This window comes from Dama dama, chromosome 9 (genome assembly GCF_033118175.1).
Source record: "Dama dama isolate Ldn47 chromosome 9, ASM3311817v1, whole genome shotgun sequence".
NCBI classification, from domain to species: Eukaryota; Metazoa; Chordata; class Mammalia; order Artiodactyla; family Cervidae; genus Dama; species Dama dama.
This window is the reverse complement of record NC_083689.1, coordinates 45,903,105-45,924,389: the sequence shown is the minus strand read 5'-3', so window position 1 is coordinate 45,924,389 and position 21,285 is coordinate 45,903,105. Positions and strand designations below refer to the sequence as shown.

General features: G+C 59.7%; 2 protein-coding genes across 3 annotated transcripts; one reads left to right on the top strand and one right to left on the bottom strand.

Annotated features, from left to right (window-relative positions):
* Positions 1 to 219: 219 nt before the first annotated feature.
* MADCAM1 (mucosal vascular addressin cell adhesion molecule 1) lies at positions 220 to 4,251 on the bottom strand. Its single transcript, XM_061149387.1, has 5 exons — positions 4,114 to 4,251; positions 3,730 to 4,002; positions 3,021 to 3,341; positions 1,702 to 2,208; positions 220 to 566 (listed from the first exon to the last, which is right to left on the bottom strand). The coding sequence occupies exons 1-5, from the start codon at positions 4,172 to 4,174 to the stop codon at positions 457 to 459; spliced, it is 1,272 nt and encodes a 423-aa protein (XP_061005370.1). The 5' UTR covers positions 4,175 to 4,251; the 3' UTR covers positions 220 to 456.
* A 1,083-nt stretch (positions 4,252 to 5,334) lies between these two features.
* Positions 5,335 to 20,797, top strand: CIMAP1D (CIMAP1 family member D). 2 transcript variants are annotated; one of them, XM_061149385.1, is made up of 6 exons: positions 5,335 to 5,383; positions 14,974 to 15,118; positions 15,512 to 15,848; positions 17,236 to 17,343; positions 19,095 to 19,208; positions 20,286 to 20,797. In XM_061149385.1, exons 3-6 carry the CDS (start codon positions 15,722 to 15,724, stop codon positions 20,768 to 20,770), a joined length of 834 nt encoding a protein of 277 aa, XP_061005368.1. In that variant the 5' UTR covers positions 5,335 to 5,383; positions 14,974 to 15,118; positions 15,512 to 15,721; the 3' UTR covers positions 20,771 to 20,797. The 2 variants fall into 2 exon arrangements, with proteins under 2 accessions (XP_061005368.1, XP_061005367.1); XM_061149384.1 differs by lacking the exons at positions 5,335 to 5,383; positions 14,974 to 15,118 and having other exon boundaries at positions 15,141 to 15,848.
* Positions 20,798 to 21,285: the final 488 nt, after the last annotated feature.

Below are 21,285 nucleotides of genomic sequence, written 5' to 3'. Positions count from 1 at the left end.
CTTTTGAGGACTTCTAGTTATTCTTTAAGCTTCAGCGTTCCCACATGCAGGGAGGGGCCCCAGGCAGAGTACACGCCTCCTTCCCCCAGCCCTGGCCACGTGGGGCTGCGGTGGTGTCTGTCTTTCCTTGCCTCTCTGGGGGAGTCACCTAGAGCAGAGGATGCTCGGAGCTGTGCGGAGGATTCCCATGTCGTGGGACCAAAACAGAAACCACTAAGGTCAGACTAGATGCTCTTTATTCTCCAGCTCTGCACTGTGGAGGGTCTGCTCCCCTGGGACCCACGGAAGGGACACCCAGCCAGCTGGGGAGCCTGGATGTGCCGGCCATCAGGGTAGGGAGCCCACGGTCACCACCTGCTGTCCAGAACGCCGCCCACGTCCTCTAGTCACAACCGAGTAGAAGAAAAGTCCCCCTTTGTGTGGTCTACTCGGGGTGGGGGTGTGAGGCCCAGGTCATCAGCTTGTGGGCTGGCAGCGTTTCCTCAGGTGATAGGCAAGAAATACCAGGAGAAGGAGCCCCAGCGCCAAGCTGCTGGTCCACAGGGCAGCCGACGTTGCCGGGGAACCTGGAGAGAGAGGCATCCGGAATCCTGAAGCCCACTGCAGGCTTGGGGAGCAGCCCGGCAGAGCTTGCTAAGGTCTCACAGACTGATCAGGTTCCCTGAAACTGTACAAACGACTTAACAGTTTAAAACACCTTTGTGAAATCTACAAAAATCCCTGGACTAGCCAAAGGCCTTTGTGTGTTTAGTCACTCAGTCGTGTCTGACTCTGCGACCCCATGGACTGTAGCCCACCAGGCTCCTCTGTCCATGGAATTCTTCAGGCAAGAATGCTGGAGTGGGTTGCCATTCCCTTCTCCAGGGGATCTTCTGACCCAGAGATCGAACCTGGGTCTCCTACATTGCAGGCAGATTCTTTACCATCTGAGCCAACAGGAAAGCCCCCAAAGGCCTTCAGAGCAACTCTTTGGAAAGGTACATAGGACCCTGTAGTTAGAAATGAGCAGTCCAGGAACTTCCTGATGGTCCAGTGGCTAAGCCTCTGCACTCCCAGTGTAGGGAACCCAGGTTCCATACCTGGTCAGGGAACTAGATCCCACATGCCACAACTAAAGATACTGCAAGCTGCAACTAAGACCAGATGAAGCCAAGTAAATAAATAAAGCACCATATAAATAAATATTTAAAAAAAGTGGGCAGTCCAGTGAGGGGCCCCTCACCACAGCTGCATTTGAAGTGTAACCAGTCTGGGTGGACAGCACTGTCCATGTAAAACACACATTGCATTTTGAAGACTTAGTCTGAAAACAAACTTCAATCATGCTTCTTAATAGACTGCATGTTGAAATGATAATATTTGAGATATATTGGGTTTGATGATATATCGTCAAACTTACTTTTTTTCCCCTCCTGAACGTGGCTTCCAGAAAAACAAATTACTGATGTGTCTGTGTCCTGTTTCTATTCCACAGGCTGTCTCAGTCCATTGAGTTTACAGGGTTTACAAAATGCTGTGACAGCTACAGGGTCCCTGAAACCTAGTTATCGCCATGCAGGCAGCTATGACTTGTGACCCTTAAAGGGTCAGGGAAGCCCACTAGACAGCTGGGGACATAGGTGGACTAGCAGGGCACTCCTTGGCTAAGGCCTGGACACAAGGCTCCCTTCCCTCCCAGGCCCCTGCAGCCCCCAAACTTACAGATTTCCGGGACCACATACAGGTTGGTCGTGTGGCCCCCAGGGTCCAGGCGACACTGGAACCAGCCCTCAGGATGGCACCCGGACCACAGCATGCTCCTGCTGCTCAGCCAAGCTTGGGCCCCTGCCTCCTGCGTCTCGTAGGCCTCCAGCCCGCCGGGGGCCTGGGTCCAGTGCACGGCCATGCCGGGGCCACAGGGCACCTCGCACAGCAGCTCCAAAGCCCCTGGTGCTGACGACCGGTGGATCTCCGGGAGGCACGGCCTGGTGGAGCTGTTCCTGGGTGCGGGGCCAGGACTAGCCGGGCCAGGACTTGCGGGGCTGCAGGTGGAGGTCAGCTCGGGGGAGGTGGTGATGGGGGGCTTCGGGGGCGTCATGACAAAGGGCTCTGGGGTGGTTGTATCAGTGGGCTCCAGGGACGCTGTGATGCTGGGCTCTGCTGGGGTCATGGTGGGGGGCTCTGAGGAGGTGATGCTGGGGGGCTCCGAGGAGGTCAGGCCCTGCAGGACTGGAAAACACAGCAGCCATTTGTTTTCTCCCTGCTGCCCAGGCCCCTCTCCTAACTCCCTCTCTCCACCTGGAACACATGGTTGGACCTGATCTGCTCCAAGCCCTGTCCTTCACTTGGATGAATTGCAGGGTACCCCAGTGGATAGGAGCAGGGTCGAACACACAGGTCGGATGTTGATAAAAGGTGTCAAGAAACATTCAACAGGGGAAGAAAAGAGGCTTGTGTGTGTGTGTTGGGGGGGTGGCGGTGGGACCTCTTGGGCAGGAAGATCAGGGCAAGCCTCACTGGGAAGGAGACCTGAGTGGGGTGGCGGAGCTGTAGGGAAGAGCATTCCCATGGAGGTCACAGTGATGCAAAGGCCCTGGGGCAGCACTGCCCCTGAAGTGTGGGAGGAACAGCAGTGTGAGTGAAGGGGAAGAAGGGAGGGGGATAGGGCAGGTGCGCAGGGCCCTGTGGGTGGGTGCAGCCAGCTTGGACTTTCACCTGGAGGAAGGTGGGAGCCCTGGAGGGCTGCGGGCAGAGGAGGGGCAGCACCTTGGTGACCTTGGCTCAGGGTAGGTGCGCTGCAAATCTGTTGAATGAATGAACCAGCGAGAAGTAGCCCCCTGGTTGCCACTGGGGGCCAGGTGAGGGATGGAAAGTGACTTTCCCTCCAGCTGGTGGTGCGGGACCTATCCAGGTGGAGACCCAGCGGGCGCAGGGAGGAGCCAGGACTCCCAACGAGTGGCCGGGCAGCCGCCCAGGGCTCACCAGGGACTCAGGTGCTGGGCGGTATGACCTTGTTCACTTCCCCACGGTCGCAGGCTCACCTGGAATGGGCCGGTGGCGGGTCAGCTCCAGGCCAGGCAGCCTCATGGTCACCTGGCAGTGGAGGGTGTGCAGGCTGGAGGTCTCTGAGGTGGGCAGCAGCCAGCGCTGGGTCACTTGGAACAGCTGGTCCTCACCTTCCTGGGGCTCTTCAGTCACGTCCGGGAAGTCTTCCACTCCCTCCAGTTCCCGACCCCCCAGGAGCAGGGACATGGAGAGTGTATCAGGGCCAGCCGGTGTGATGTTGTGGGCCGTGCAGGCCACCTCCTGGTCCCTCCCTGGCACTACGGCCTCAGGGGATACAGTCAGTTGGTCTGGGAAGGCTGTGGAGGAGGGGAGGAGAGGGTGAGCTGAGCCGGAAGGTTTAGGGCTGCGCCCCAGGAGGGGGGCGTGGAGGTGGGGCTTGGGGTTCCTGGAGACTGCTGGGGCACGGCGACAGGGGAGACCCACTACGACAGCCTGTGTGGCTAGAATATAAGCTGTCAGAGTGAGTCCAGAGCAGAAAGGGCAGCGGGTGAGGTCCTGGAGGATCGGGGGTGGATGGGGGAGAGGGATGCGTGGAGAAGGGGGACTGCAGAGCGACTCTGGAGGACCTGCGAGGTGAGCTATGAGCGGGGACGTGGTGGGCAATCCGGGAAGCGTTCCAGGCGGAGATGGCCAAGGGAAGGAGGGCTCGCGTGCGCAGAGGCCGGGGGAGGGGCGGGGGCTCACCAAACACCAGGAGCCGCACGCGGTGCTGGAGGGACACGTCCCGGCAGGAGCCCACGCACACGCGGGTCCCCGCCGCAGACAGCGAGGCGTTGAGCACGTACAGGACGCTGAGGCCCGCGCCGGACTGCACGGCGCCCGGACTGGTGTCCAGGCCCCGCCACAGCACCGAGGCCTCCCTGCCGTCCGCGCAGGTCATGCGGCAGGTGAAGTTTCGCGACTCGCCCACGGCCATCGCCACCTCGCTCTCAGGTGGATCCACTTCCAGCCGCCCACCTGCGGGTGACCGCGGTCTCAGCCCCGCCCTCCTCCTCCCAGGCCCCTACGTGGGGTCCCCCATCACCTCCCCAACCTCCGCACGCGCGTCTGCGGCCCCTCCCAGCTCACCGCGGCCCGGCTGGAGCAGCCCCAGAAGAAGGGGAAGCAGAAGGGCGCGGCCTCGCTCCATGCTCGGCCAGGCTCTGTCCTTTGCCCGCGGGGGCGGTGGCTTAAATAGTGGCGTCCCGGGCTCCTTCCCGCCGCCCCGCGACCCCGCGACCCCGCTTCCCCTCCTCCAGCTGCTCCCCGGGGGTTTCCCGAGGGGGTTTCCCACCCTGACCCCCAACGACCCTGGAGGCGACAGAGGGGCAGGCGCTGGGGGCGAGAGGTGCGGGGGCGGGGTAGGGGAGCGGCCGAAGTCGGACAGGAGGGCAGAAGGCCTGGGCCGGTTCCAGGCCTCGCTTTTAGAAACGCAACCTCAGAAGATGGAGGCAGGAGAGGGCTGACGCCGGAGGAGTCAGGCCCGGGGTTGGCGCCAGGTTCGCGCCGTCGCGGGACTCTCCGTCTTCATTACCCGGAGCGGCCGCGCGGGGGCGGTGGGGAGCAGTCTCCTCTGAGCGGGGGCGGCCGCGCTGGGGTTCCCTGGCGGTGGACCTCCTGGAGAGGAGTCCTGGCGGAGCGGGGAGGGGAGGTCCCCCAGGAGTGAGGATGTTGTGGGGGTGGTGGGGTCTCTTGGAGGTGATGGGGCTGCGGCCCACGGTGCCTAGGACACTGCACTACCCACCTCTGAGCTTGTCTCCCGTGCGCCTAACGGGCAGGCGGGATGGGAGCCCGAGGCCACGGAGCGTCTTCCGAGGAGACTCCTGGGAGGGGACCCACAGCAATCATCAGCCAGGCCCGAGAGCCTCGTGTCCCCAACGCCTGAATCCGGCTGCCTTTCCATTGTGTAGACCACCCTCAGCCTGGTCCTGCGTTTCCTCAAGGCCATTCACTACCGGGCACCAGAATGGATTTAGAAACACCCTCTGAGCATGCAGACACTCCACGGCTGCCCCGTGGCAGAGGGAAAAACCCCGACTTCAGGCCGCGGCCGGAGCCTGGGCACTTGGCAGTCTCCGGACCTGGCACGTGCCTTCTCTGCTGGGCTATGTCCAGACGCAGCCTCCTGAGTGGGAAGCACCCCAGCCAGCTTCCTCCCTCCCCCCCCCCCCACTTCCTCCAAGTCCTTAGAGAGGTCAAACGGCTGATGTCATATCCCCCCTGTACTGGGAATGGCCCGGGGGTGGGGGGCGTTTGTCTGCTGTGGCCTCTGCTGTGACCCCAGACTGGGAGCACAGCAGGCACGCAGGAGGAAAAGCGTGGAGGGTCCTGGCTGCCCACCACCCCCGCCTGACTTCAGGTATGACTTGTGCCTCAGTTTCCCTGACTTCAGAGTAAGAGAACCTGCTGAGAGATGCCAGTTTCTAAGCACTACTAGCTCTGCCCACCTGTGTTCTCAGCATCTTTTTTTTCTTTTTAATTAGCTTATTTGACTGTGTGGGGGTCTTTGTGGTGCCTCTCAGCATCTTCCATCTTCCTTGCAGCTGCCGGATCTTCGTTGCAGCAGATGGATCTAGTTCCCTGACCAGGGATGAACCCAGGCCCCCTACATTGGGAGCACAGTCTTAGCCCCTGGAGCACCAGGGAATGCCCTCTTCTCAACATCTTAACTGTCAGAGGCAGAACGTGGGGCCCAAGATCAGGGACTGGAGGCAGAGAGGGGGAGCTGAGGGGCTGGGGGGCAGAGGAGGGGCTGAGGCTGGGGGGACTGGGGGCTGGGGTGAGCTGAGGAGGGGTGGCTGTAGAGGGCTGGGGACAGCAGAAGGAGGCTGAGGCTTGGCGGTCCAAGGGTTGGAGGGTGAGGCTGGGGGGCTGGGGGTGGGGGGTCAGGCTGGGGGGGCCTGGCGTCAGGGGATGGGAGCTGAGATTCGGGGGGCCCAGGTGTGTGAACCCAGAGTCTGGCTTCTTTGGCCCCATCCCCCCTACCCCGGGTGCCGGGAAAGGCCGCACAGGAAGGCGACTCCGAGGTGCGGTCCCTCCCCAGGCCGGAGGTTTGGGCCCTTCTCGGGAAGCTGGGCCCTTAACCCGGGTGGGGGGCAGCCGGCCTGGTGAATGGGTCTCTTCCCAGCCCCTGACCTGGCTTCCTGCTGCCCTGGCAGCCAAGGTCCTTGCAAGGCGTGGGCCTGCTGCCCCCACCCCCCACCGCCTGGCCCCTCCAGCTCCAAGCCTCTGCCTGTGTGAACAAAGAACCCTTGGGTTGAAGATGCCTGCAGCGATCAGAGGGCAGTGCTAAGGGGGACACGATGACCAGGGCGTCAGTGGAGGGCACCATTAGTAAGGGACAGGTGGGCTCAACAGAGGAAGAATGTTCCGGGCAGAGGTGGGAGACAGGAAAGGGCGGAGACACCGAGGCAGAGTAGGGGTGGGGGAGGAAAGGGATGGGCAGGTGCCTGGAGGAGCAGAGCCAGCAGCAGGGGGAGGGGACGGAAGACTGAACCCCACTCCTAGGCTGCTCTAGGGACACAAGCTTCTGCCCCTGGGTGACTAAGCCCGTGGGAGCCACTGCCAGAAGGGCTGATGGTCTGGCTGTACCCCCTACCCTGGGCTTCCTGCTCTTGGTCCCCACTTCCCAGCATTGCCCCCTGCACAGAGGAAGTCCTCAGTGGCCTCTGCAGGAAGCCTCCTTCCCATGGAGGGTCCCGTCACCGCCGGAGGTCTGACACTGTAGCCCCCTTCTCACTCCCCAGGATGACCTCAGGGCTCTGTGGGGGACCTGGCTGAGCAGAGTATCCAGAGGCCAGCGCCCTGGCCCCGGGAGACACCTGTTCCCCCAGGACCCCTGTACTCTGCCTGGCCAGCTCCCCTTGCTAGCATCACTGGTCAGTTGGGGGCCTCATGGATTTTCTTTGGCGTGAGCTAGAGCCCTGGGGCAGGGCTGGGTCATTGGAGCCCCCCCCCCATGTCAGATGCCCCATTCAACTCTGGTGCTGGAGGACCCTGGATGTCACCCTCATCCCCCTCCCTCGGTGGCTTCCTGCCTGGGTGGTCTCAGGGAGGCTAGGGGAGGAGATGGCAGCTGTGAGGGTCGAGGATCGCCTGTTACATAGCCCCACAGAAGGTTCTAGAGCCTGACGGGGCTGTTCCATCGGTTCTTCAATGTCCCTGCTGGGCCCTGAAGTTCCCTGGCCAAGCTGGGCTGAGGGCGCGAGGAGGGCACAGGGGCAGGACAGGCCCCAACTGACCTTAGCAGGTGTGGGCAGACTCAGGCAGAGATCAACTCAGGTCTGCCCGCCCAGCACTGGCCATCCACAATTATGCGCCCACTCTGTCCCTTAGGCCACCAGCCTCCAACCACTACTGTCCATCCATTTACCCAGCCTTCTGTCCACTTCGCATCCAGCTGTCCATCCACCCATGTATCCATCCGCCCCCAACTGAACACCCTTTCCCATCTACCAACCCACATGTCCACTTTGGCAGCCTCAGTGTGGTGTGGTGACTGGCTGTTTGAGGGGGGAAGCGCTGCTCTGCTGCTCCAGGCTGTGATGAGGGGGGAGGTTACAAGGTTGCAGCACAGGGCAAACTCAGATCACTACTGAGTTTGTAGTAGGCAGGGCTGCCAGCCAGGTGTCACTAAATCACCACTTAAAATGTGATCTTTAATTTAAATATTAACCTAAAAACAGATGTTTGACCTGCTTATCAGAAAACTTTTAAGTGTGCTTGGAGCAACTTGGGTTTATGAATCTACTTTCTCATCTACAATCTCATTTAAAAAATTTATTTAGTTATTTTTGGCCACTCCATGCAGCATGCAGGATCTTAGTTCCCTGAACAGATATTGAACATGTGCCCCCTGTGGTAGAAATGTGGAATATTAACCACTGGACCAGCAGGGAAGTCCCGTATTTATTTTTTTGGCCTCACGTGGGGGGGGGGGGGGGGGGGGCGGGGGCCGGGAACCGGCTCCCTGGCCTTGCAATGGATCTGCGTCCCTGAGCACAGAATGGAAATGTCTGGGTCCTCCATCGGACCCTTGCCTGAGCCCTGGGATGCCCACTGTGCTAAGGGTTTAGGACGGTGGTTTTCACCAGGTGGACTTTTCTGGTGGCTCAGCTGATTAAGAATCCGCCTACAATGTGGGAGACCTGGGTTTGATCCCTGGGTTGGGAAGATCCGCTGGAGAAGGAAACAGCTACCCACTCCAGTATTCTGGCCTGGAGAATTCCATGGACTGTATAGTCCACGGGGTCACAGAGTAGGACACGACTGAGTGACTTTCACTCTCACCAGGTAGGGGCACTAGATGACCTGGAATGGAGAAGTTGGGGCCCGGCGCCAATCAGAGGTTGGGAAATCCTGGGTGGGAGGCGGTTGGTGGAGGACTTGGGAGCCTCTGGGCGCCCTGCCTGTAGACGCGGAGGGGTTGGGTTGGGGGGTCACCCTGAGCCGACCCCTTGGGGAAGTTCTCTGCTCCAGGAGCCTGTTTGAAGCCCAGGCTCTCTACCCGAGACATGAATGGACCAGGAGGATGCGAGCCTGGCAGCAAGGTCTGGGTGATGGGGGGAGGGGGCTGCAAGTTCAGAGCCGAGTCAAAGTGCGATTGGGGTCGTTCTGCAGGGAGGGTGGGAAACTGGGGTCGCAGGCCTGTGCCCGCACACCTGGGTCAGGGCGTCTGGAGGGACCAGGATGGGCTTGGGAGTGCTAGGTAAGGAATGGGGCCAACGTCTAGCGTCAAGGCTGGCCAGCAGGGGAAGGTCAGGATGGGCAACTGAGGTCAGGGTCCCGCTGGAGCCGAGGGTCGGTGGTCAGAAGGTCAGGTTCGGGCGGGGTTGAGGGTCAGGGTCGGGCCGGTCGGGCCTACTCGCCGTGCCGCGTCCTTGGTGACGAGCCTCTCAACCACCTGGACGCGGTGGTCCAGCTCGGCTCGGCCCCAGGAACAGCCGGCGAGCGTTCGGGTCTCCCGGGAGAACCACGGTCCCCTGGGCCGCCCCGCGCTTCCGGACTACAACTCCCGACATGCCGCAGGCGCCGGGGTGGTGGCCGGGGGCGCGTTTCCCACAAGGCCGACAAGAGGGCAGCGCCTCTCTAGCCCCGCACTGGCCAGCGAGGCGGCATGGCCCTCGGTTCTGAGCGAAGGGGGCTCCTGTCCGCGCGTAATTTAGCATCGATGGCGGCATTGTGCGTCTTTGAGGTCACGCCCCCGTGGCTCCTGCTGCACTGGCACCGCTTGGGACTCGGGCGAGAGCTCGCGAGGCCGGGGGTCATACGTCCCGAACCGAAAGGTCCGGGTCGCGAGGAACTACACCGCTAGGTCTGGACCGCGGAATCGAGGCTTCGGAGGCGTCTCAGGGGCTGGGGTGGGGTCATGACAAGGGTCGTGTAATTGGACGGGGTCCGTGCTAGGCGGTCAGGGTCCTTGTTGCCAGATGGCCAGGGTTCGGTCGCCCGGCCCAGGGTCACGGTGCTGGGGCCCTGAGTGTGTTCTCTAGCGCTGGAGGATGACCAGGTTCATGCTGAGGCTGGATTTGTCGCACGGGTCCAGATAAGGATCATTCATTAAGTCACCGAGTAGTTATTGAGCACCTGTGTGTCCATGCTCAGCCGTGTCCACGCCTTTGGGACTCCTCTGTCCATAGGATTCTCCAGGCGAGAATACTGGAGTCGGTAGCCATCTCCTACTCCCAGGATCTTCTGGACCCGAGGATGGGACCCGCGTCTCTTGCATCACCTGCACTGACAGGTGGATTCTTTACCATTGCACCACCTGGGAAGCCATTAGTCTCCAAGCATTGTTCTAGGTGCTTGAGAGACAGCAGAGAGCAAAGTGGGCAGACCCCGCCTGGAGGGTCTTCCGTTCTAATTGGGGCGGGGAGGGACCAGGAGGTGTAAGCATTAAGTATACTAAACAGGCAGGAGTGTGCCCACGGGACTTCCCAGGTGGCACTGGTGGTAAAGAACCTGCTTGCCAATACAGGTAAGAGACTCGGGTTCAACCCCTGGGCCTGGAAGATCTCTTGGAGAAGGGCATGGCAACCCACTCCAGCATTCTTGCCTGGAGAATCCCATGGACAGAGGAGCCTTTCGGGCTACAGTCCATGGGGTCACAGTCAGACACGACTGAAGCGACTTAGCACTGGAGCACTAGAGTGTGCTTATAAATGTTGAACAGCTAGCACTTTTAGGGCAAAAAGCCCTACTCTGTGGCACATACTAATTCTGGGGTGTAAATACTCCCTTCATGGGTGCTTTCAAGCTGCCATCATGACATCAGCTTGCAAATAAAACTTGTGCAAATTTAAGCCAGCTCTCACAAGCCCCAGCCCAGCACTGCACTGGGGGTCAATGCTGTACTATATTAGTGGGTGATAAACACAGTGGGAAGGGCTTCCCAGCTGGCTCAGCAGAAAAGAATCCTCCTGCCAGTGCAGGAGCTGCAGGAGACCTGGGTTCGATCCTTGGGTGGGGAAGCCTGGAGGAGGAGATGGCAATCCACTCCAGTATTCTTGCTGGGATAATCCTATGGACAGAGGAGCCTGACGGGCTATGTCCATGGAGACTGGGACACATTTGAGTGACTGAGCACACGCACAAAGGCAGTGAGCAAAAGGGGAATTGGCAGTGTGGAGGTCGGGCATGTATAGAGTGACACTGGGTGGCCACGTGGGAAGGTCTGAGCAAAGACTTGGGGGAAGGGATGAGAATTAGGAAGCATCTGTGTGGGAAGGGGTGTACCAGGTAGAAGATACAGTATATGCAAAGGCCTTGCAGCTGGAGCTGCCTGGCGAGCTCCCGGAAAGCAAGGAGGCCAGAGGGGCATCCCTAGGGATGGGGAAGGCCATCGAGGGGAGATAGGACCTGGTTGTGGTCAGGTCAGACTTGGTGGGCCTCAGGAAAGCCTGCTAGACCCTCTCAGCACCCCAGTTTGAGGCCTTCTTTCCCAGGAACCTTTTGTCTTCATCTTCATAACGGGGACTAGGCAGGCGTGCAGCCGAGGACCCAGAGGAACAGGAGAGCTACTCCCACCCTGCCTCGCGGGGTCCCTGTTGGTCTGAGTGGGGAGCTGGCTCTTTCCTGAATGGAGGCATGAGGGGAGCTGGAAGGTTTGCTGGGTCCTTCTGGAATGGAGGCAGGAGGCGAGCTGGCAGGTTCGCTGGGTCCTTGTCCATCTGAGAAGAACAAGGCTTCCTTGTTAGCATCCCCGCCTTCCTGGAGCAAAGGGGCAGGCAGCCACCAAGGCACGTGAGCCTGAGTCTGGCCCTGCCGAGGGACAATTGTGAGCACCCTGGGGAGGTGGGAGGTGAGAGATCGCAGGCCAGAGGGCAGAGGGAGAGTTGACACTGCGTGGGACAGCGTCCTGAGAATACCTGCCCCCTGGCCCGCTCCACCCACTGTGCCAGGGACAGAACAGCAGGCTGGCCTATAATCCAGCTTCTCACTTTCAGCACCCAGACAGCTTTAGAGATGGTGGGGGACCTCAGCTCAACTGTGTCAATAGCCCCCACCCCTTTCTTCTGTGGGTGTCTGCACTGGGTCTGGGCCAGCGATGTGCTGACCCCAGGACAGGACACGCACAGCTTCGCCTCATCTGTGTGTGTGTGTGTGTGTGTGTGTGTGTGTGTGAGAGAGAGAGAGAGAGAGACGGGAAGGAGTGGGGAGAAAAGACAGTAAACTGCTGAAGAAAGCAGCTGGTCTGAGCTCAGGTCCTTCAGAGATTCCACTCTTGATGCCTCTCTCCTAATGCTGTCCGCTCCTCTCCTCTGCTCCGGTCTCCAGGGCTCCCACCTCCTCAGGTTCACAGCCAAGGTATACCTGCACCCACAGAACCCACAGATGACCAGCAGCCCACCCCGTACTGCTGGTCCACCGTGTGTCCATGTGCATCTCCCGCTGGAGTCCCAAGCCCCCAACCCCAAGACTGAACTCATGATCATCTAAAGGCTGCCCTGGGACTCCCCAGTGGTCCAGTGGTTAAAACTCGCTGCTTCCACTGCAGGGGGCAGTGGGTTCAATCCCTAGTTGGGGAACTAACTGACCAAAACGTAATGCCCCATAAATATTTATACAAAATAGAATAAAATATGTAAAGCCTGCCCCTCCCACCTCTGCTTCCTCCCAGGTACCCGCAGCTCCATCCTTTGAGGTGAGCCAACCAAAGCTCTGGGGCCCTGTAGCTCCCTCCCTCGGTCAAATCCACTTGCAGACCTTGTGGTTTCCAGTTTTAAAGCAGACCCAGAACCCCTGCTTCTCGCCCACTCTTCCATACCTGCTCAGCTGGCCCCACCATCTCCCAACCCCAATTCCCCCTCCCATCTTCACTCCTCACCTTCTCCCCCACCATCGCCCCATCATCTCTCTGTCATCCATCACCCCTCCCCCACCCCTCCAAGGCACCCCCATCCCCACCCCTTAGTCCCTTCTCCCAGGGTCCCAGTGCTGCTCACGGCCTGTTCTCCCCAAAACCGGCAGAGAGCGGGGTGCGACCCTGCTCAGCCCCTTCCTGGCCCCGGGCCCTCACCTCCTGCCCCAACCCCTCGCTCATCCTCCCCGCGGCCCCTCCCACCCGCCAGGCTCAGGGCTGTCCCAGGGCCTTTGCACAGGTGGTGCTCCCGTCAGGTGCCGCCAGGTGCGCCCTCTCACCAGGTCTCCCTGCTCTCTCCCCACCTCCCTCTGGTCTGTGCTCCGGTGACTTCCCCACTGAGGCCTCCCAGGCTGCACACCCACAGCTCTGGCCCCTTCTGACCACCCCCCTCCCCCGCGTTCTTCTTCTACTTGCCTGCCTGTCTAAGTGGAAAGGAGAGGTGGGGAGGTTGTGGGTTTCCTTCACCCCTGTTTCCCCGGTGCCAGAGACTGTCTGGCCCACAGCTCTGTCCTGGTGGAATTAGTAGCTGTGATGAGGGCTGTAATCAGAGGAGCACTGGCTGTATTTAGGCCTCGGCTCAGCCGGGCAGCCTCAGTGGATTCTGCCCGCACCGGGCCGGAGCCCCGCTCTCACGCCCAGATGGGCTTCCGTTTTCAAATTCTCTGGCTTGCCCTCAGTTGCCCATGTCAGTTTGGATTAAAATGCGGCTTGTGCCCCTGTAGACTTTGAGTTGTTCACATCTCAGCCCGCTTGCTGGAGTGAAGATTTCTGGGCTAAAGAGAGAGAAGCGGGCCAGCAGTGGTGGCCAGGTGGGCTGTGGGGGATGAGCTCGAGTGGGGTGGGGCCTGGGCCTGGGGGTCCCCCGAACACCCTGCACAGGCTCAGGCTGCCTGTTCTTCCTATTCACTGCCCCCACCCCCCAACTCTGTTAGCTCTTGGCTTCTCACAGTCAGAAAGGGGAATGGAGCCCTGGATGGATTCTGAATGTAGGGTCTCATCCCTACATTCAGAGGGGCTGGGTCACCAAGAGGAAATGGAGGTGGTGAGAGCCAAGTCCAGTGTCTCCAGCTCTCTTCACTCCAGGGCTGACCAAGGTAGCCTGGGCTGGGGGCCTAGAAATGGGGAGGGCTGGGTCCTTCCACCCCCTGTCCTGGGCCCCAGGGCTGGCCAATTCCTGGGCTCCTGCACATCTAGCCAGTGTGGGTCCCTGAGAGGCGCCCATGGGCAGGAGGAGAGGGAGGTGGGTATTCATCCCCCATCTCCCACTTCTGTCCATGACTCTGCTGAGGAGCACATGGCTCATTGAGTGTCGGGGCCACCGGTGCCTGAGGATGGAGCTGGCTGTGGGCTGATGGGCAGAAGCGTGCGTCCTGGGGAGGGGAGCAGGTGAAGGCCCCGAGGTTCCCATCCAAGGGGCAGGAAGCCGGCTGGTGTGGCCACAGGGTCGTGGATGAGGGCTGAGGGCTAGGAGTCCAGGGCAGAGGGGAGCAGGGATGAGACAGGGAGGGCTTGGGTTTTATCCTTAGGATGAGGGAAATCCAGAGATTTCAGCACACCCAGAAAACTGAGCAGGAATTAGAACCTGGGAGAAGCCCTTGTGCCAAGCTTTGCTCTAAAACCTGAGTCAGTGTTCCATGCAATCCCTACACTCCCTCCCCCCTACACTGCCGCCCCCTTCCCCCGACTCACCCTCCCTTCCTCCCCACTCTGTCTTCCCTCCTGTGACCAGAGGAGGTCAGAATCCACACCTCTCATGCGATGCTAGGATAATTAAACACTGCGATGCTGGCCCAGGATACCTGAGTCCCAAGCTAGTAACCTAGTGACTGGGACAGGGTAAATGCCTCTGGCTTCACACAGACTTCCCCCAGAGCCTGCAAGTCTGCAGTGCTGCCGGCCTGCTGTCCTGATGTCATTGATTCACCGCACTGGTTTCTTGTTGATCCTTTTAAAGAATCAGCTTTTTGGTGGTGGTGTTGGGGCTTCGTTAATTCTTTCTACAGTTTTCTGTTTCATGCATTTCTACTTCGTTTTTAAAATCTCCCTCCGTCTACCCACTTGTACTCTTACATTTTTCTAGTTTTTAAAGGTGAAACCTTAGGTCATTGATTTTAAGATCTTCCTTTCTATATTTTTATTTATTTACTTGTCTACACTGGGTCTTAGTTGCAGCATGTGGAACCTAGTTTCCCGACCAGGGGTCAAACCGGGGCCCCCTGCACTAGGAGTTGGGAGGCTTAGCCACTGGACCACCAGGAAGTCCCAAGATCTTTTCTAACATAGCATTTAAGACTTGTTTTATGACCTTTGACACAGACTATAACATTTTGAATAAAAAGGTTCAAAAATTATAGAATGCCTAAAAATCGTATGGTATGCGAATGGTCACTCAGAACACCTGTTAACACGTTGCACTGCAAAAGGGTGTGACCACACAGCAGCAAACAAGGATGCTCTGAAGACAAGGAATGTGAACTCTGCTTGGCCAGGCTTACCTGAGCCCGGTCTCAGAGCCCGACGTGGGTTGGGGTAGGGGGAGCCTTCCTGTGTCAGGGACAGTGACGCTCTGTGTCTCTGGCTTCTGAGAGGAGGGGGCTTCCTAGACGACCACAGCCAACTCTTGGCCCACGTGGCTCCTGTTCCGAACTCAGCTTGGCCCCCTCCTATCCTGAAATGCAGTGACCACTCATCCCGCCCTGCTGTTTGTTTGCAGAACATGTAACACCTTTTAAGGTATGAAGTGCTCCTTTATACATTTACTGCTTATTTCCTCTTGCCCCCTGACCCAGCCCAAGCAGGAACTTAGTACAGAGTCGGTGTTCAGTGAGAACTTCCTAGATGAGGGAAGGAGGGGAGGAAGGAATGCTTCTTGGCCCAGAGTGGCAATCTTAGACCGTGCCTCGGCCTCCCCAGCTGTAGAAACAGGGTCACACTGCCCATGATCTCGCCCGTCCCTCCTGCCACCAGGCTGTGGATGTCCTGTTTGTGGCTCCAGCTCCCGGGAGCCCACTCTGGCCTGGGCTGCCCAGCTCGGCTGGCTCCCGGGGGACCGGCTCTGCTGACATTGGACTCTTTCCTGGACTGTCCAGCTGCCTGGCTGACACTCGATCCTGGCCCCACTTCCAGGCCAGTGACCGCTGGCCAGCCTGATCAGGCCAGGGCCCCAGACTCCCTGCCGTAGGACAAGGGGCCGTCTGTGCCGTTCCGGATGGTGTGGTTGGCCGGGGCTCTGCCAACCCTGCAGGAGCTGCCAGCATCAAGGACAGTGCCGGCACCTGTGGCCCAGAGCTGCGCAGCCAAGGAGCAGACACCAGGAGCCAGGGGCATCCGCCCACCATGGGGACCCTCACCTGCGACCCGGCTCCACAGCTGACCCCGGCGCCTCTGGGCCGGCGGACCACTGACTGTCAGATCCCGGAGACCAGCCTGAGGAGGACCTGCGGGGTGGCCACCTTGGAGCATGGTAGGTGGGCGAGGGGCCCTGTGGAGGTGGGACACTTCCCTGCTCTCATCCCCCCACCCAGATGGGGTTTGGAATGCATGGGAGCCCAGCTGGAGGCAGGAATTTCTGGCAAGCCCCTGCATTTCCCAGAACCTCAATTTTCCTTCCTGCAGGATTGGTGTGAACCTGGCATTTTTGTGGGCCCCTGAGTCCACTATCGTAAAGTCAGACACCTTTCCTGGTGCTGAGCATACAGTGGCCACAGAGCAGCAAAGGTCCTGTGGTGGGGATGGACATTAGGAACGACAGACGAGAAGCCTTTGCAGTCTGTTCACTGCTGATAGCGACCTTGGAGAAAAGGCAGCAGAGAGGTTGGGAGCCTGTGCAGGGGCAGAAAACGAAGAGATCCCTGGGGCAGCTGAGTCTCCTGACTCTGCCATGGACTCTGAGATCTTAGGGCCTGTTCACGCCACAGTTCTCCACCCCTAACAAGGCAGCTGGTGTGAGACTGTGGGACTGACATTATTGCAGAGGCCACCAAACACTGCCGCTGTGACAGTGTGTCTCCATGTCTGGGGTCAGTTTCCCCACTGGTGACCATGTGTCTCTGAGTCTGGGGTCAGTTTCCCCACTGGTGACCATGTGTCTCTGAGTCTGGGGTCAGCTCCCCCACCGGTGACCGTGTGTCTCTGAGTCTGGGGTCAGCTCCCCCACCGGTGACCGTGTGTCTCTGAGTCTGGGGTCAGCTCCCCCACCGGTGACCGTGTGTCTCTGAGTCTGGGGTCAGCTCCCCCACCGGTGACCGTGTGTCTCTGAGTCTGGGGTCAGCTCCCCCACCGGTGACCGTGTGTCTCTGAGTCTGGGGTCAGCTCCCCCACCGGTGACCGTGTGTCTCTGAGTCTGGGGTCAGCTCCCCCACCGGTGACCGTGTGTCTCTGAGTCTGGGGTCAGCTCCCCCACCGGTGACCGTGTGTCTCTGAGTCTGGGGTCAGCTCCCCCACCGGTGACCGTGTGTCTCTGAGTCTGGGGTCAGCTCCCCCACCGGTGACCGTGTGTCTCTGAGTCTGGGGTCAGCTCCCCCACCGGTGACCGTGTGTCTCTGAGTCTGGGGTCAGCTCCCCCACCGGTGACCGTGTGTCTCTGAGTCTGGGGTCAGCTCCCCCACCGGTGACCGTGTGTCTCTGAGTCTGGGGTCAGACTTTCCAAGGTGCCCTGGCCCTGCAGCCCCTCCCTCCTATGACTCATAAAGCCCCTGTCACTCCTCACTCCCCCTGCCGGGGGAAGGCAACCCCTCCTCCCCCACCCCTGTCATGGAGGTTGGCTGGGAGGCCGGGTGGGGGCTCTGGGGCTGGTCCCTGGGTTCCCCCTCCATCTATCACGGTGAGCAACCCAAGGATTCTGGTCACAGGCTCTGGGCCAGGCTTGTATGCCCTGCCTTCCACCATTGGCTACATCAACCACGACTGCACCAGGGTAGCCGGTCCTGCCTACTCACTCTTCCGGAGGCCCATTGAGGGTAAGGCCGGTGGGGGTGGGAGGGGTGTGGGGGGTGGACCTCCAATCTCCCACTGGAGCACTTCCTATCTCCTTAGATCCAGGCCCTCACTGATCAGGCAGGAAGCTGGGAGGGTGCATAGGTCACATCCCTACTGTGTGACCTCAGGGAAGCTGCTGTGCCTCTCTGGTCCGTTTCCTTATGGAAGGGGAGTAGTGGGCGGTGTTCTCCTTCCTGCTTGACTCAGGAAAGCTGTGTCTCAGTTTCCCGCGCTGTAAGCAATGAGGGCACAGTCCTTACCAAGTTGTAGTCAAGACTACACCTTGGAAGCCTGGAGAGGTTCATGAAGTGAGAATTAGGTGGTTTCAAAGTGGCTACCACGGCGCCTGGTCTCTATCAGTAAAGAAGGGCCCTGAGTGTGGGGGTGGCCTCCAGGCCTCCGTCAGTGGGATGGGGGCTCCCGGGCCTTGGTGTCCCACAGGACACAGGGAGGTGGAAGGCGACCTTTCATGTTTGGACAGGAAAGGCTGGCGAGACCGCAGGCTGTGGACAGTCACTGCTGCCTGCGCCTTCACAGCGATGCCTGCAGGTGACTTCACCCCGTATTCTAGAGCACTCGGGGTCCTGAGTGGGCTGGGCGGGGGGCTGGAAGGGTTTTTGCTCTGTGAGGACTTTGATTTGTGTGGACAGAGGCTCCTTTGGAAGGGTGGGGCTCACAACCTCTTCCCAGCCTTCAGAATCAGCATCCACCCCAAACCCAGGAGCCTCTGAGGGGCCCCGGAGGCACATAAGGGAATTAGCACTGCACCTGTCACGAGGAAGGACTGAGAACTGGGTCTGTGGCCCAGAGCAACCTGGACTGCCAGGCTCTCTTCCCAGTCATAGGAGCCCATCCCAGGACAGAGGGACAGACAGACTGGGGAGCTGGGTTACCGGTGGTTAGTGTAGACTTTGCTGAGTGCCCAGAGCAGACTCTTGGAGGTGGGGGCATGGGAGCTGGGCTTTGTAGGATGAATAGGAATTTGGTCCGCCCTGAGAAGAAGGGGACTCCAGGCAGATCTTGCAGCACAGGCAATGGCCTTGAGGTGAGAAATGACATGAGCAGGGCTGTGCCTGTTTGTCAAGACCATGCTTCATGTGTGCGCACCATGTCACATATGCACATGTACACATGGTCCTTAAACCCATGAATCCGTGTCAGACCTACTACTCTCAGATGCAAATGCATTGATCCCAGAGTGGGCTTATAAACAGTGGCAGTGGCCATCACAGTAAGGCTCACGAGTAATAAGTGCAGGCACCAGACCACCCTATCCTGAGGATCATTTCCTCTTCGATCTTCGCATCCTGCTGGTGTGAGGAGGAGACTGGCCGGTTGGGCCGAGAGCTTCCTCAGGACCAGCTCTCAGAGGCCCGACTCAAGCCCTGCCCCCCCAGGCTGGTCGAATGCTAGCATACCCCAGCTCTGCAGGGCTCTCCTCTGACCGACGCTTACTAGGGCCTAGTTACTTTAACTCTACACACAATTCTAAGGGTCCCATAGCGGGTCCCCCAAGCTGCTGACAGGTTGGAGGTTGGGGGTGGGGCACAGCTCTGATTTCAAGTACATAGATGGTCAACACGACCCCATGCCCCAGGTCCGGGCAGTGACCCCTCCATAGGCTGAGTTTCCTGCCCTTCAGGACGTGGCAGGGGCCTCAGGGTTAATGAGGGCATCAACTGGGGGCAAGGTCACTGGAGCCGCCCTCGAGACCCTGGGCTCTCCCCCCCAGCACCTCCCCAGGAGACCAGCCCTGGGCCAGTCTACTTCCTGGACTCGAAAGTCACCCGCTTCGGCCGCAGCTGCACCCCTGCCTACTCCATGCAGGGCCGGGGCAAGTCTCCCGGTGAGTATCTAATTTGAGCTGACCCCGCCCACAGGACCCTGCCCCTTCAGGGTCTCAGCGAGTCTTGCACCTCCCTCCCTTTTTGCCCCACCCCCACCAATTTCTTAGATCCTCAGTGTCTTTGGAATGACGAAATCCAGTGGACTCAGAAGAGGGGTCAGGGACCCTAAGAGAACCTGAACGGGTAAAGTGGGCCAGGCTAATGTGACCCAGTACACATGTGGGCACATGTCTACTCAGCCATCCATCCATCTACTCACCCATCCATCATCCATCTACTCACCCATCCATCCATCCATCCATTCATCTACTTACCCATCATCCATCCACTCACCAATCCATCCATCCACTCACCCATCCATCTGTCTGTTCATCCATTCATCCACACTTTCATCCACCCTTCCATCCATCTACCCACCCACTCACCCATCCACTCACCTACCCATCTATCCATGTACCCACTCACCCATCCAACCATCCTTCCATTTACCCATCCATCCATCCACCCATCCATCCATCCATCTGTCCACCCACTCACCCATCCATCCAGTCTGTCTATTGATTCATCTACAACTCCCTGAATCTGTCATCTGCTCATTCACTCATCACCTACCCACTCACTACCCATCCTTCTGTTGACCCATCCACTCAAACATGCACTAAGCCAACTGCTGAGCATTGAAGTAGATTTGACTCCTTCTTGCTTTTTGTAAGACCCCAGCCTGGTGTGGTTAGATCTAGGTGGGGACCTCTCACCTCAGTGTGGCCATGTCTGGAGAGGCAGAGAGACCCAAATCAGGGGGAACCTGGAAGGGCTGTGAGGGCTCTCCGTAGGAGCATGTGGGGAAGGCATGGGGAGAAGGGGATTTGGGGGCTGTCTTAAGGTGGAGAAGCAGCTCCTGGGAGGTGGGAATGGGAAACAGGAAGTATGCCCAGCAGAGGACTGAGCTTGGACAAAGGCTGGAGGCTTGAAAAAGAGGGCAGCCAGGCTGCTGTGAACTCCACAATGCATATGGCGGGGGAGCCACGCCAGGTCTTGGAGCAGGTGCGGACTCTGTCCACTGCCCATTCTTACAGGTCTGGAGGTGACACCCGGCCCTGGGGCTTACAGCCCAGAGAAGGTGGCCCCCATGCGCCAGCGGACACCTCCAGCTTTCACCCTGGGCTCCCGCCTCCGCCCACGGCCCCTGAACACCTCAGCCCCTGCCCCTAACACCTACACCCTGCCCTCCCTCTGGGGCTCGCAGGTCTTCACCAAGCCCAGCAGCCCCAGCTACACTGTGGCTGGCCGCACGCCCCCCGCCCGCCCCCCTCAGGACCCCGCGGAGATACCTGGCCCTGGCCAGTATGACAGCCCGGACCCCAATGCCTACCGTCAGCGCCAGCCGGCCTTCACCATGCTGGGGCGGCCCCGAGCCCCACGGCCCCCAGATGAGACACCCGGCCCTGGCAGCCACAGCCCCGAGCATGTCACTGTGACCAAGGCCAGGGCCCCGGCATTCACCATGGGCATCCGCCACTCCAAGCGGGCTACCACCATGGCCACAGACACTGCACCCTGACACCCTCGTGACAGGTGACAGGATGCCTGGCCCACTCCTGGGTTGAGCCTCAGTCTCCAGTGCTGTGAAGTGGCGGGGTAGGCAGGCGGTTGGGGGGGGGGCGGAGCCTAGGAGAAGCCAGGGTGAGGGGAAGGCACCTCCTTCCTTCCTGTCTTCTGAAAGGTCCAAGGTCCTTCTAGGCCACTGCCTTCTCCAGTCCCGGGGCCTGTGATCCCATGGTCCCCACAGGGTGAGTCTCCTTCCAGCGTCCCACTTTCTTCTGTCCAGGTCACGCCGGGCCAGGCCAGGCCAGGTGGAAAAAGGGACACTCTGGCCTTCCCCAGCCACTGGCCAGAGACACGGCTTCCTGTGTCCTACAACTCAGTGTCCGCCCGCAAGGACCTGGGTCCCCAGCATGGCTCGGGTTTCTGTCTCACTTGGGCTTATCCCTGCTGCTCGTAGAAGGGCTGTTTGGGCCCAGATCCTGCTGGAGGCAGCCCTGCCACCCTCCCTACCTGCCCCACCCTCTAGCTGCC

Excerpts from the sequence above, each read along its gene's own strand:
- CIMAP1D (XM_061149385.1), top strand. The coding sequence starts at position 15,722 with ATGGGGACCCTCACCTGCGACCCGGCTCCACAGCTGACCCCGGCGCCT. Across the intron at positions 15,849-17,235 it reads GGTGGCCACCTTGGAGCATG|GCTCTGGGCCAGGCTTGTAT; the intron begins GTAGGTGGGCGA and ends TTCTGGTCACAG. Across the intron at positions 17,344-19,094 it reads CTTCCGGAGGCCCATTGAGG|CACCTCCCCAGGAGACCAGC; the intron begins GTAAGGCCGGTG and ends TCTCCCCCCCAG.
- MADCAM1 (XM_061149387.1), bottom strand. The coding sequence starts at position 4,174 with ATGGAGCGAGGCCGCGCCCTTCTGCTTCCCCTTCTTCTGGGGCTGCTC. Across the intron at positions 4,003-4,113 it reads GCTGCTCCAGCCGGGCCGCG|GTGGGCGGCTGGAAGTGGAT; the intron begins GTGAGCTGGGAG and ends GGTCACCCGCAG. Across the intron at positions 2,209-3,020 it reads CCGCCACCGGCCCATTCCAG|TCCTGCAGGGCCTGACCTCC; the intron begins GTGAGCCTGCGA and ends TGTGTTTTCCAG.